A 14,717-nucleotide genomic window follows, 5' to 3' on the forward strand; every position below is an offset into this window, starting at 1 on the left:
CGCGCTGCACAGGAATCTTCTTCTACCGCCTGTGGTTTAAAAATAGGGACTTATTTTAACTTTTTATTCGTTTTGGCACCATTAGCCAGTATTTAGGTTTAAATTGTTGACATTTTTCTACATAATACATTGAATTAAACTTGCACATAATGTTTAAGGTTACCTCAATAAATATATATTTTATTATTTTCTTGAGATGTAATGTTATTCCACATTCTAACTCGAGTACAAAACGACTTAATTTTTCAACACCAAAGTACAAAACCAAAAAGGCAGCAAGAACTGTAAATTTACTTCCTCCCGCAGCTTACCAATTACATTAGCGCTTTAAGTCTTCTACAGGGGGCGCGACCAATCAGAAAAGCTATTCCAAACAACGTCATCAAAGTATCACGAACCACTGCAGTTTTACAGGAAATTAGTTAGCTGTACAAATTAAAACGTCCATTGGGTGTTGCTAAAACTCAGTTTAATTTTGGTAACACTACCCGGAAGTGAATTTTTAGTGTACATTGTTCCTCTTGTCGCAGGTGGAAGTGCAGCAGAATGTAACGGTGCTTCTTACGGACTGTCCTCGCATCTTCTCGGCCATCACAAGTCCCCCTCTTTTCCGCTATTCGGACCGTGCGGAGATTCGGTGTTTTCGGGGGATGGGTGTTGCAGGGACGATCAGCAGAGGCGACTAACGTTTGAAAAGATGTCCAACATCCTCGATGCGGCGTCCAGAGTGAAATGGGACCGCACGACTGCGGCGAAGAGAGCCGTGTTCCTGGCGGCTGCAGCTTACGGCGTTAAAACGCTGTACCCCATCATCTGGAAGCAGCTCTGCGGGAACAAAAAGCCGAACCGCGATCGCCGGGCGTCGAAGGCAGAGAACGGCTCGACGTGCTCCGGGAAGGCGCAGATAGACGTCGTGGATGATAAGAAAGCATCCCCGGGAGTCAATGCGGAGTTTTTCAAGCAGATCCTGGAACTTGGTCAAATCCTCTTCCCCAGGCTCGTTTCCAAAGAGCTAGCTTTGCTGTGCTTGCACTCGGTGGCGCTGATATCCAGGACATTTCTGTCTATTTACGTGGCCAGCTTGGACGGGAAGATAGTGAAGACGATCGTGGAGAAAAAGCCCCGGCACTTCATCATCCAGCTGATGAAATGGCTCCTCATCGCGATCCCGGCCACGTTCGTCAACAGCGCCATCCGGTATCTAGAGTGCAAGCTGGCTCTGGCCTTCCGCACCCGGCTGGTTAACCATGCTTACCGGACCTATTTCACCGATCAGACCTACTATAGAGTCAGCAACATGGACGGGAGGCTCGCCAACCCGGACCAGTCGCTCACCGAGGACGTGATGATGTTCTCCCAGTCGGTGGCCCATCTGTATTCCAACCTCACCAAGCCGATCCTGGACGTGATGCTGACCTCCTACACGCTGATTCAGACCGCCACGGCGAGGGGCGCCAACGCCAGCGGGCCGACCCTGCTGGCCGGGCTGGTGGTCTTTGCCACGGCCAAGGTCCTGCGTGCTTGCTCCCCCAGGTTTGGCAAGCTGGTTGCGGAGGAAGCGCACAGAAAGGGCTACCTACGCTACGTGCACTCCAGGATTATTGCTAACGCTGAGGAAATAGCGTTTTACAGAGGACACAAGGTAAAGTGGCCTGCTTTTGCTTTTTGCTGACACATAAGCTAATACTTGAGCTGATTATTCTAGGCTGTGGATTTTATCTAGAGCAATTTTTTTGCATGCTTTTCTTAAATTTAAATAGGCAACTAATTTTATATTGTCATTTTTTCCTGATTTTGTCATGTCACCAACAGGGATGCACCATCTACTTTTGTTGTTGTTGTTGTTTTACTTCCGCTACCAATATGTACGATTTAGTATCGCAGATACCGATTCGATGCAGAGAAATAGCGCTGAATTGACTCAAAACTTTTATACATTTTTTTTAGAACACAGTCCTAAATGTGCTGAATTGCAAGTCTATTTGACAACTCTGCACACTTAAATACACCAACAGCTTGGTCAAACATGTAAAAACAATAAAACTTTAATTTGTGTAGTCAGTGGAATTAGGAGTAGAACAGCCAATAATATCTAATCTAGAATTATTTTTCAATATCGGGACCAACACAGATACTATTGTCAGATCGATGCATCTCTAGTGACCAACTTCTGTGTCTATTATTACAGGTGGAGATGTGTCAGCTGCAAAAGTGCTACCGGGCCCTGGCCGACCAGATGAACCTGATCCTGTCCAAGCGCCTCTGGTACATCATGATCGAGCAGTTCCTCATGAAGTACGTGTGGAGCGGCTCCGGCCTCGTCATGGTGGCCGTGCCCATCATAACGGCCACGGGCTTCGCCGACAACGGTGGGGACCGCGTTGCCCTCGTTGCCCTCTCGAACAGATGTGTTCGAACCTGCGTCTCATCCTCCCTCTCTCTTCCCCGACCCGTTCTCGTCCGTTTTGCAGAAACGGCGGACGGACAGGCGCAGATGATGGTGAGCGAGAGGACGGAGGCGTTCACCACCGCCCGTAACCTCCTGGCATCCGGAGCCGACGCCATCGAGAGGATCATGTCCTCCTACAAAGAGGTTTGGACGATCACACGTTGCGATGCGAGTCAGAAGATATTCACGCGCAACTTAGTTGTCGGAAGCCGGGAGTGTAACAACTCCAGAAAGAAAACTAAAAGTGCAGCCCCGTCTAGTGTTTGCATCAGTGTGCACTCTGCAGGTTTACACGGCTTTGACGACAGCATATGTCACAAAGAGGATGAGTAGCTTGTTCCTGTGGTGAAGAGGAGGAATTGAAAGTCGTGTTGGTGGCATGTTTTCTGCTTCCTTATCTGTGTCATCTCTCTTATACGTCCCATTGTGCCACATTCCTCCAATGAGAGTGATCAGCAAAGCGTGGGCTTAAAATAAGTACAGCTGTGTTTACAAAAGTAAACCAGTTCATCGGCATTTCGTTGGGTCATAAATAACATATAGTGAAATAAGACAGCGGTTCTCTTTCTATAACACATCAGTGAACAAATTGTGCCGGTAAATGAATAATAGAAAACGCTAACAGATGAAATAATTCTGAGAATGTAAAGTACATGATCCAAACGGTTTCTGTAGATGTCTTAAATTTAATCTTCTCAATATGTGTCTTAAAGGGCAGTGTCATGTATTTTCCAGGCATAAAGTGCAATTTTACAGCACATGCAAGTAACTACAGTTATGAAAATTTCGTGCATATCAAATATGATTTTTTTTTTTTTAAACTAGTAATTTAACACCTTGAAATTAGGTCTCTGTCTCTTTAAAAACTCCTGCTCTTTCTAAAACTTGGCCTTCAGGAAGTCATCACAACATGGCTTCTCTATTAACCCTTTAACAACGCCTTTACCAGCGTCGCACTGAGAAGGAGCTCCTTTAATGAGCTCAACCGACGCACAGTTCCACCAGATGTTTGCTAATTGCTGCTGGCTAGTCTGAAGGAAAAAAAAAAGATTTTTGTGATTAAAGGAGGTTACATCAGCTTTAATTTGAATCTGAATACATGCTGCTGCATACTGTGGTCCAGATGTGTTCACTTTACCTTATAATCTCATTCAGATCCGTCTGGTTAATTTATAGAGCACCACGTCACAATAAAACCATCTTAATTCACCTTGCAAAAAAGATGCAGCCCCTACATAATTACACAAGAAATTACAATCCAAGTATTCCAGTTATTTTAGCTTCGTTTTGTTAGCCTGGCCAGGCTGTTCTTTATTTGTTTTGATTCCTACAGTTCCATTGGAGCCTTATCAAATATCTGCAAGCCTGACCCAAAAGATCAAGCACAATATGGCTCCGGCTGTTATTTTCTACCTCTTCTATAAAAAGAAATCCGTCGCAGAAATGGCAACTAATGTCACCGGAACGAATTACTGTTTCCGACACGACAATATCTGCATATCGTCACGCTCCAGATCCCCTTTTTCCTCCGCTCTTCGGAGGTTTGATTATGTCCGTCTGTGTTGCACCCCTGCATGTGTATCAGCATGGAGTACTAAAGTAACAAGCATCAAAATGACAGGCATTCTCACTGGTCAGCCGTGAACTGTGTGTGTGTGCGCGTGTGTGTGTGTGTATTCAGAGCTCCTTCTTTCAGGCTTAGCCTTGCTGTGAATAATCCACCATCTGTTGATCTTTCGGCCCTCTTACTTTCCCTCTCGTTCTGCTTTTCTGTCTGGATTTACTTCAGTGCTCTCTCTCAGAGAATGCAATGGGATATATTTCTTTTGATTTAATGTTATTGAGCAAAACGAGACTCCGGGATTTTTTATTCAAAACATTTCTGTTAAATTCTGATGAAGAGACTCTCTGCGCTAATGTGCAAAACGGTAGGTTTTGTTTTTTGTTGGTTCTGCAAGAAAATAGTTGGCCATCTAGAAGTGAATATTTCTGTCTTAATTTTGACAAACTTTCCTCTGTTTATCAAAGTTACTGCTCACAGTGACACTTGTTTAACTATCAAAAGTTAAAAAATTTTTATTAACCTATTGAGTATTGGAAATTTGGCAAAAATAAATATGCTAATGCTAACTATTAGCATGCTAACCCTTAGTTTTGATGGCACTTGTTAATTTGCTTTCTGACATTTTTCATTTCGGTGAAGTTATTAACTTTTTTTTTTCTTTGCAAAATTTCACTTGTTTTGCTTAGGGAATTTTTAAGAATGTATGTTCTCCTAATGCGTATTATTTATTAATGAGCTGCAGTTTTAATTAAGTTTATTCTTGCCCTACATTCTCTCACAAACATTCCTTTTTGATTATCAGATTCAGTGCTACATCTATGGACTATTTCTTAAGATTTAAATAAACATATGACATTTGGAAACATTCTTCCTTGTCTACATATTCTGTAATTATACAGTAATTTTTGTGGTTCAAGTTGGCATACAACACCACAGATTTGCAGTATTTTATTTTCAGTTTTTATACACATCCTGGGAGATATGTAACGCTCAATACCTGCTTGATTCAGTTCAAGAACATTTTAAAAGCAGAAACTCCTGGTATTTTGATGTATATCTAAAAGTGACAGAAAACCAACGGAATTCTCTCTCTAAAAAGGAAGTAGAGTTATCCAGTAAGATAGACGAAAGCCTAATATTGACATGACATTCCATATTGCGGGTAATTTCAACTGTACATTCTTTTGCTCTTGAACTTCGGCAGCCGGTCGGCTGTGCGGAGAGATGTGACTGGGTGAAAGAACACGAGGTAATTTTATCTGGGCTGTCCCACGTCGGTCTGTGGATTCTTAGAAATTCTCTGCAATGTTTAATATTGTCAAGCTGTGTCAACAGGCAGTATTGTTTTACTGCAGGGTGCAAAGACTCCAGTTGCCTGAACAGACATCTGGATCCTTTTTCTCATTCTGAACTCTGAGATTTGCCTGCTATCAGCCATCAATGACAATTTGAATTTGGAGTGATTGTTTCTTAACTCTCTAACCAGCATTTCAGCCCATGTTCATCCCAGGCACACAGAACATCAGTTTGTACTTTTCATCACATATATCCATTTGAATAGATCAATATGGCAATTTCAGGCATCTGGAAATTAGATGTAATTTTGGATTATTGTTCTGACTTTAAATTATGGCAAAGTCTAGATCAGAAGGTATTTTTTTGTATCTTTTTTCTTACTCAGTAGTAGGCTAGCTAAAAAGTTAGTTTCGCTAACCCTAAAGCAAATCATAACCACTTGGTGATAAAGCACTACACCAACACACCAATTAGTGAATGCTAATCCTAAAGCGCTAATTTCAGTATGTGAAAAACTGCAACCCTTGAGCACCTATTCGATTTTGTCATTGTAATTTACGTGTTCTATAATGCCCTTGGATATTTTATTTTTTGTTCCTGTTTGTTGTTTGTTTGAAGTAAAATTACTGGGGGAGGGGGGAAAGAGACAGAAAACGTGAGGAGAGGAAACAAAACTGCTGCGTGAGCAATCTTCACCACTGCAAAATAAGAGCGTGAATATAAACGTCCAGCTACGTGAATAATTCTTAACAGTCAATAACCAAAACTTCAACAAAGATGTCAAACTTTATTCAACTGAAAGCTTACAAAACACCAATTACATTAGCACATTATAATTTGTATGAAAATATGAATTTTAGGAAGCTAAGTGAGCTAAGCGGTGTGTTAAACATTTAGCAAACAGTAAATGCGTTAAATGAAAAATTGGCTCTATTAGTGCTTTAGCAGAAAGCAGAAGTCTACCCACTGCTGTTCTTCTTTATGTGAAGTAAGAATAGCTAAACAGCGAAGTTTAGCTATTCTTTTTCTCTTTTGCTAACATTTTCAAAGTTAGCAAAAGCGCTAAATGAAAAGTTAGCTCTGTTATTAGTGCATTAGCGGATTAGCAGAAATCTGCCCAGTGCTGTTCTCACTTATGTGAAGTAAGAATAGCTAAACAGCAAAGTGGGCTAAAAGTTTTCAAAGTTAACAAAAGCGCTAAATGGAAAATTAGCTCTTTTATTACCAGAGTAGCAGAGGGCTGCCCGCCGTTGTTCTTACTTATATGAAAGTCAACATATCTCCCAGCGTTTCATCATTTTTTCTTTGTTTTATCTCATTTTGAAGAATGTGTAAGACAAATGTTCCCTTTAGTTGATCATAATAGTTCCTCAGGTAAACAGGAAGTCATGGGTTACTAGTTCCAACTTTTTACATACTCTGTGCCCATACTTGTACAATGCAGTTAGATTGTGCAGATCTTCTGTCTGCCAACACCCTTGGGGGTTACTCCAGTTCAGACCCACTGGTCACACACACACACACACACTGCTTGGCAGAGATAATGCCCCATGACACTGTCTGCTTCCCTCTCGGATTGTGTCGACCTTGTTTTCTGACGCCTTCCTCGATGACCATTGTCCCACCTTCCCCCTGGCCCCCTGTGTTTTGGTTGCCACAGGTCACAGAGCTGGCAGGTTACACGGCGAGGGTCCACAACATGTTTGTAGTGTTTGAAGACGTCCAGAGGGGGATCTACAAGCGCTCCTCTCTGTCCGCCACCACAGGGACGACGCTGAAAAGCAAACCCGAGATGCATATAGATGGGCCGCTGGAGATAAAAGGTGGGTTAGTCCTGCTGTGTGTGCAAATTTCACCTGTGAGGGGACTTTGAATGGGTCATATGACTGTATAAGCAAGTGAGGCTCTGTCAGGATAAAACACAGCTACACCCACCGCGAATATTGATTTTGCAGTGTGTGCAGAGTGTTGCGGTGTATTCTGGTCCCGTTTCAGATCTAGAGAAATGGACACAAATGTCCTACATCAAAAATTTTAACTAGACTGACTAGAAGGATTAAACTTGTGTCAGATGGTGGCTATACAGTAAGAGATGGAATGGTTATAAACATAAAATAAACCTCTTAAAGTTGTTTTGAAGTTTTGTTATTTGATATTTATGCCAACACGACATGTTTATTTTCCTTTTTGAGTTAATGCGTATCAAAATGACATTAGAGATCAGATAAGTGAATTGTCTCCAGAGAAAAAAAAGTAAATTAAGAATTCACAATATATCAACACCAACATCAGTATCATGCAATTTCAGTCAATTTTTAAGATTGTATTGGTCTGATTAAAAAAAACTGGGTCAATATTAATATTTTACAGCAATGTTGCTATGCGTTATCCTTTTTGACCTTTCAACTCCTGCCTGTTCGTGGATTCTAAACACATTTTACAGTAATAGTAAAAACAAAATAGAACTATCTTCTTATTCTCCAGCTTCTTAAAGAGAAATCCAAATCGGTGCTTCCTAAAACTCAAGAGCCGGGACTTCTGCTTTAAAATCTCCGGATTTGGTTTGACATGAAGGTAAAACGTCATTCGGTTTTTAAACTCGACCGTTTTGCTTTGCAGGTGAAGTGATTGACGTGGACAGAGGCATCGTGTGCGAGAACGTCCCGATCATCACACCGAACGGGGACGTGGTGGTGTCATGCCTGAACCTAAAGGTGATGTAGACGCACTCTTTTTTTTATTTTTCCTTATTTTTGAATCCCACAGCCCCACACCGGCTCCTTGAGGACCGAGGTCTGAAAGGTGTTTATTAGTGTTTCCTAGAAATTCCCTGCAGCCTCATTAGTAAAGAGGTATTTCCTTTGGGGCGTCGACGTGTTGCTCCCCTCTGGATGCTGGCTTTTGTAATGAGATATCTTGAAATACTTAAAATTACAAATCATTCCTAAAGGTTTCAAACTCCAGTTTGCGGCGGTTATTTGTGCTTTTTTTTACAATTTGAAATCAGCTGTGTGCAACGTTTTCCATCCGTTTTTCTGATGCACAGCTGTAAATCTAAGCTTGATTAAAAGTTTCCGCTGTGTTGTCTGTGAAAGAGTTTTTTTTCATAGAAGCTACTTTGCTAAGCGAGTTAATGGGCAAAGTACTTTCAGAGATAACAGCGAAAAGATCAGATAGGGCGACATCATTGGAAATATTCACACCCTTCCTGATCATCAGGTCCAGCGTGTGTTTGTGTGAGTCAGACCAAAATTATCAAGAATATCAGAGTTTTTTTTTTTGTTTTTTTTTGCCCCTCTGTATTTTGCCCCTCAGAATGTACAGGGTGTGATAATTAGCTCAGGAACAGTGTAGATAACAGCTGCGCCCAAGTGTTGCAACACCTAACGCAACGCAAGACGTCGGTTGCAGTTCACCTCATTCATTTTGTTACTGTGGACACTTTCATATTTTTCACCTCACGCTTTCAACTTTCCTCTAAGTGTAGCTTACAGAGGTTTTTAGAGCATCTGCTGCACTGACATTTAGGGTAACATTGGGTGGATAACGCCATCTAACTCTGCACTCAGCTTCGTATTCTAATGATGCGCTGTAATTATCCTGATGGCTCCCCGCACTTCAACCGGTTTAATGAATTGTCGCTCCCTCTCCTTCCCTTTAGGTGGAAGAGAGCATGCACCTGTTGATCACGGGCCCAAACGGATGCGGGAAAAGCTCTCTGTTCAGGATCCTCAGCGGCTTGTGGCCCGTCTACGGCGGCCGCCTACACAAACCTTCGCCCGAGCACATGTTCTACATCCCTCAGAGGTAACCGCACTGACGACAACCACCACATTCCACCGCAGGGGCAGAGCTTTAAGCCTGGAGCTGCCCAACTTTCCCAGTAACCTAATACATTGTAACAGGACCTCTGTGTGTTGGCGGCAGGGAAACCAGAGCTTAGGAGAGAGTGAAACGTTCACTACGATTTGCAGAAAGAGCGTGAAAGCTGATTTAGATTTTTGGAAAAAGCTCATTTGTTGGAATTTTTTTGACACCGGTGAAGAAAAATGTATATTACGATAGTTACTTCAATGGAGAGATCTGAGACAGATGGAAGAAAAGAAATTGAACAAAGGTCATTAGGAAGTGAACACAAGCTTTTACTTTTTGTAGGGTTTTTTTTATGTGACATGTATTTTGGCGTTGAGTGTTGAGCATTTTTAAAAGGAAGATTTCCTTTTATATGCAAAGAAGATTCTTAGTTTTGCATATAATATTTGAGTTCTTAAAAAAAATAAACATTAACATCTTGTAATACTAATGTTCCACTGAACCATGACAGTTTGTTTTATTCAAGTGTTTTTATTTACACTTGGTAGCTAATTTTTTTTGGTTGACCAAAATCACCTTACATTTATATCGATCTGATTTATTTTTGCTTTGACACACTGAACATATTGTATATATTTATATATGAATCTGACTTTCATTCTGGTGACTGTTTATAAAGGAAAGTAAAAAAAAAAACTATTTTGAAGTTACATATAAATTTTTTTTAAAAAGCTGAAAATGTGGAGTATTGTCTGTGATATCGTTATCGAGGCTTTTAAAAATATACATCGTGATTTCTTTTTTTGGCAATATCCCCCAACTTTACTCTAAAGGTTAGTTTTAAAACTGCTATCTGCTTTATGAAACAGCTTTTAGATCATTTTCTTCATTTTTTTTTGTTTAGAATTTTTGTGTAAAGGCGTTAAAACTGTTTCGTCGTAAGAATGACGTCGTTTAGACAATTACAAATTACGTTGGTTTTTGAGCTAGCTGGAACTGAGCAGCTGCCCGATCGTAATGCCGCAACAAAAAACGAAGAGCCTTGTCGTCCTTTAACTGAACCAGCAAGAAACCACCAGTGTAATCATACCCAACGCTGGTGAGAGGTACCGACTCCCTCCTGCAGAGCAGTGAATATTTTATAGTCGCTACAAGAGACCACCTGGTAGCCGCAACAGAAATCCTTACACTACGTACGTACAATAGAAATAAAAGCAGCCAAAGTGACGTACGTACGCAATATCCCTTATTAGTACAATGAGGCTGTACTGGAGTCGTTGGTATAAGAAAGAAACGCTCTGTGTGTAACGAGTTCATGCGTTTCTCCAGGCCATACATGTCAATGGGATCTCTGCGAGACCAGGTGATCTACCCAGACTCTGTGGAGGACATGGCTGCCAGAGGGCTGACCGACAAGGACCTGGAGGCCATCTTGGACATCGTCAACCTCTATCACATCGTCACCAGAGAGGGAGGTAAGCAAATGGCTTTTCAAGGTTTGGAAAGTGCTCGACGTTCAAACTGAAACGGTTTTCGTAATAAAGTGCAGTATGACGTTTGATCACATGCCTGAATTTGGAAAACATTATTTACAGCTGAAACCAGATAGAAAGTGACACACATTAATTTGTTTCCCCTCGTCGTCTGAAGTTAAACCAGACTAAACATTTCTTGTTTTAGGTTTGTTAGAATTACCAAAAATAATTTCTGTTTGCTAAACGCCAGAAAAATGAGCGAGAACATTTTCTAGGAGATTTTTTTTTTTTTTTTTGTGTGTGTGTGTGACTTTCTTTGTTTATTTTGTTTAAGCATTTAATTTGAGCAGGGAAGGTCAGTTACGTATGGAGCATTCTTTGAGAAAAGAATATCCTCCATCAATGCTATGTGCTTTTTGTTGAGGCTGGGATGCTGAGCTGGACTGGAAGGACGTTCTGTCTGGAGGCGAGAAGCAGAGGATGGGCATGGCTCGCATGTTCTACCACAAGTAAGACTGACTTCTTGTCGTTTGCGTTTAAATTCACCCATCTCTTTGTCATCAACGAAGAAATTGAATGAAGATTTTTGGCACAACTTTAGCTGAGAGAATTGCAATTTCTTCAGTGTGATTTTCCCCATCGACAGCAGATTTTACATATGCTGTGCTTCGTTTGTAAAGGATAAAAACAGTGACATTGGAAAGACTTCGAACAGATATAGAGATTCTATTTGAATAAGTGATGTAATTACCACTCTGTGTACGGGTATGCCAGGCCCAAATACGCCCTGCTGGATGAGTGCACCAGCGCCGTGAGCATCGACGTGGAGGGAAAGATTTTCCAGGCTGCCAAGGACGCCGGCATCTCGCTGCTCTCCATCACCCACCGGCCGTCCCTGTGGTGAGACGTGTTGCTCTCTGGAAATCGTCTAAGGGCACGATAAATTAAAATGAGCTCAATAATTTCCATTCTGACGATTAATATTGTTTAGTTGCCAAAGCTTTGTAATCCACTTTTTTAAAGTGTCTTTCAGTGTCAAGTGTTTTTTACAAAATGATGCCATTATCGATATATTACTTGAAAACGGTCTCAAAACAACAATATTAACGTTTAAAGCAATAAATATTGGGACGATTTGACGTCCCGTAAAATTTATCATGACATGCCTAGTTGTAATATTAGCAGAATAAATATGCAGTTTTACTAGGAAAATGTCTAAAAATTATGAGAAAAGTCATTTTAATAAGAAAAAAGCTGGCATAATTCATATGTTATTTTTTTCAATCATTCTCCCAACGTTACTGCTTATTCTGGTAATATTAAGACTTCTATTTTTTTGTATTATTTTGACTTTTTTGTCACACGACTTCATTCTGGTGTTACCACAACTTTATTTTTGTCCATATAAGTAGAAACAAGATGGCGGGCTTTGGGTGTGCTGACATCACTCTGAACTATGGAAACCCAAGGAATGCATTGGTGGGGGAAAAAAAAAAAGTGTGTCCAAACATTAAATCTTAATAAACCAAGATTCGATTAATTGCTAAATTCGATCATTAGATAAAATCGCAATTTGGGAACCAACATATTGTGAGTGACCAGTTCTCAGTTTTCCCTTAACTGCTTGTGTTGGACGCTTGTTCTAACGCCAATTCAGCCCGATCTATCGCTCTCCATTTCAGGAAGTACCACACCCACCTGCTGCAGTTCGACGGGGAGGGCGGCTGGCGTTTCGAGGAGCTGGACTCGGCGACCCGCCTCTCCCTCACCGAGGAGAAGCAGCGGCTGGAGGCCCAGCTCGCCGGCATCCCCGAGATGCAAAACCGCCTCAACGAGCTCTGCAAGATCCTGGGAGACGACTCCGTCCTCAAAACAGCCGAGGAGGGGGGTGTAGGTGTAGGCCACGGCGACCAAGGAAAGCAAAATCTAGCAGCTTTCCGTTAGCTTTTTTTTTTTTGCTCCAAATGGGAGCTTCTAAAGACTTGAGCCCTGCTGTCTTCACCCCCCTTTTATTCCAACACACCGACTGTATGTTCAGTCGTACTTTTAAAAGCTGGGTTTTAGCAGTTGTTAAAGCAAAAGCAACAGAAACAACGACCCCAGATTAACTAAAATGATTGTTCGGTTCGTGATCTAGCACTTTACATTTAGAGGGCCTCCTCTACGAATTGTAATTGTTCATGCTGATATACAGGCATCAGTTATTCGTTTTTTTCTTTACCCACAGCAGTATTGCGAGGGACGGCAAAGACGGCTGTCGTTCTGTTGTTTTTGTTGTTGTTGTTTACCTCCAGCTCAGCAAAATATGTCACCGTAACGAGAGTTCTGCTTCTATTTTTCATACCGTTTCTCAAACCGTTTTCTGGCATTTCGCATCGTCTCCCTTCTGCCGAAGGGAGCAGAGGATCAGGGACGGAGCAGATGCTTGGTTGTCCTTCAGCGCGCGCGGACGTTTTGCTGCTGGTCAAGCTCGTGGCTACGACAACAGTCGTGGTTCGGCTGTCGACACAAACGCATACATCCGCTGAGATATATCGACCGGAGAGCGCCTGTAGTTTACAGTTTTTGTCCGGTCTCAAGCAAAACTGAAGTTCAAATGATGTCTCCACTGACCGTTGGGGGACTTTTTATGGCCTTCTTTCGGCGAAGGTACGCTTCTCCTCTTAAAAACCTAGTTCTGTCCGAACGTTTAGCAGGTTGAACCCAATTCTCAATTATACAAAGTGCTTTTTTTTTTTTTTTTTTGATGCACTTTATCGTTCCCGATAGCTGTTGATAGCACATCCTGCGGCGTCTACGGAGGAAAGGCTGTTCTTGAGGATTGTTTAGATGTTCTAGATTTTTACTTTCCGCTGTTTCATTTTGACGACTGATCGGATCGGAGGTTGCGATACTGTGAAACTACCGAATTGTGACGTAAACTCAACCCCATCCTTCCTCTTCAGGGTTTTTTTTTTTTTTTCTTTGGCCTAATCGGGTTCAAACCTGTGTACACGCTCGCTACGTCCTGCATGAATCAAATCAGGAGCAGGAGCTTATGCCTTATGAATATGAATATTCAAGTGATCCTAAAACATTTTTTTTTTTTACCTCAGCACAACCTGTTAATAACTTGTTTTATGTAGATGTTTAAGGTAATGACAACATTTAAAGAACCACTGCTTTATTTTATGAAATTCGTCAAACAATTGTTTTCAAAACTGCAACTGAGCAACACAGTATTTTCCCACCCCCACATGTTGCTGCCTGGCTTTTTCAGACATTCAGCTGCCTAAAAAAATCTTTTAAAAAAAAATCGCCAATTCATTGCAGATTTATTTTTTATTTTTTGCTGTGGTGGGAATGATCTACCACTTTTTGGTTTTAAATAAACACGGTTCCATTTTTTAATTTTTTAAAATTTGTTTTTTGTTTTTTTTAAAAATCTTTTACCGTTTGTAAATTCTGTGTGAAAACAGCGCCGCAGTGAAACTGTGAGGCTTTTACAGGATCTCCAACCAGCCCGAGCCCATAGCGGTAGAGTAGTAAAACTGACAATCAACACCGCCGTGGGCAGAATGTAAACAGACGTTCTGCTGTTTTTAAGACTTAAAGCATTTGACCCGAATGTGATGACGTTTCCTATAATGTGTCAGGACGGAGCAACCTCAAAACCTTCAATCGCTACTTTAAAGAGAGCTTTAGATCGGCTGGGTGTTTCTCAGATTTTTGATGGACTTTTTTCCCTCAAAAAAGGAAAAAAATAAAATAAAAATGGCTACTGAAAATGTAAACAGCTACTAGTATTTTTTTGAATAATGGTCATGTAATGCTATGAAATACATAGACATAAAGAATTTATTTGGTATGAAAGAAGCACCTTGTAAAATTGATTTTCTTTTCTCATCTTTTGTTTGTAAATGAACTGGATTTTCTGTTTCCAGCCCAGACTTTGTTGACAAGAGGACACACAAGCCGCTGAATGACACAGAGTCTGCCTAGTAACATTTGAGCATGAGGCCAGCTTTAAGTGGTGCTTGGTCTATACAGTTTGTTTTTAAGTGAGACAAAGAGAGAATCTTCACGTTGAAAGGATGGGATAGAAAATGATGGCGTGCCCTCTTCCTGATATGATTGTGCC

General features: G+C 41.2%; 1 protein-coding gene across 1 annotated transcript; it reads left to right on the forward strand.

Moving 5' to 3' along the window:
* Positions 1-514: 514 nt before the first annotated feature.
* On the forward strand, positions 515-13,882 carry abcd2 (ATP binding cassette subfamily D member 2). Its single transcript, XM_008401179.2, has 10 exons — positions 515-1,642; positions 2,189-2,369; positions 2,472-2,593; positions 6,970-7,132; positions 7,929-8,023; positions 8,971-9,116; positions 10,452-10,597; positions 11,022-11,106; positions 11,372-11,497; positions 12,280-13,882. Exons 1-10 carry the CDS (start codon positions 698-700, stop codon positions 12,539-12,541), a joined length of 2,271 nt encoding a protein of 756 aa, XP_008399401.1. The 5' UTR covers positions 515-697; the 3' UTR covers positions 12,542-13,882.
* Positions 13,883-14,717: the final 835 nt, after the last annotated feature.

Source organism: Poecilia reticulata, linkage group LG23 (assembly GCF_000633615.1).
Source record: "Poecilia reticulata strain Guanapo linkage group LG23, Guppy_female_1.0+MT, whole genome shotgun sequence".
Taxonomy (NCBI): Eukaryota; Metazoa; Chordata; class Actinopteri; order Cyprinodontiformes; family Poeciliidae; genus Poecilia; species Poecilia reticulata.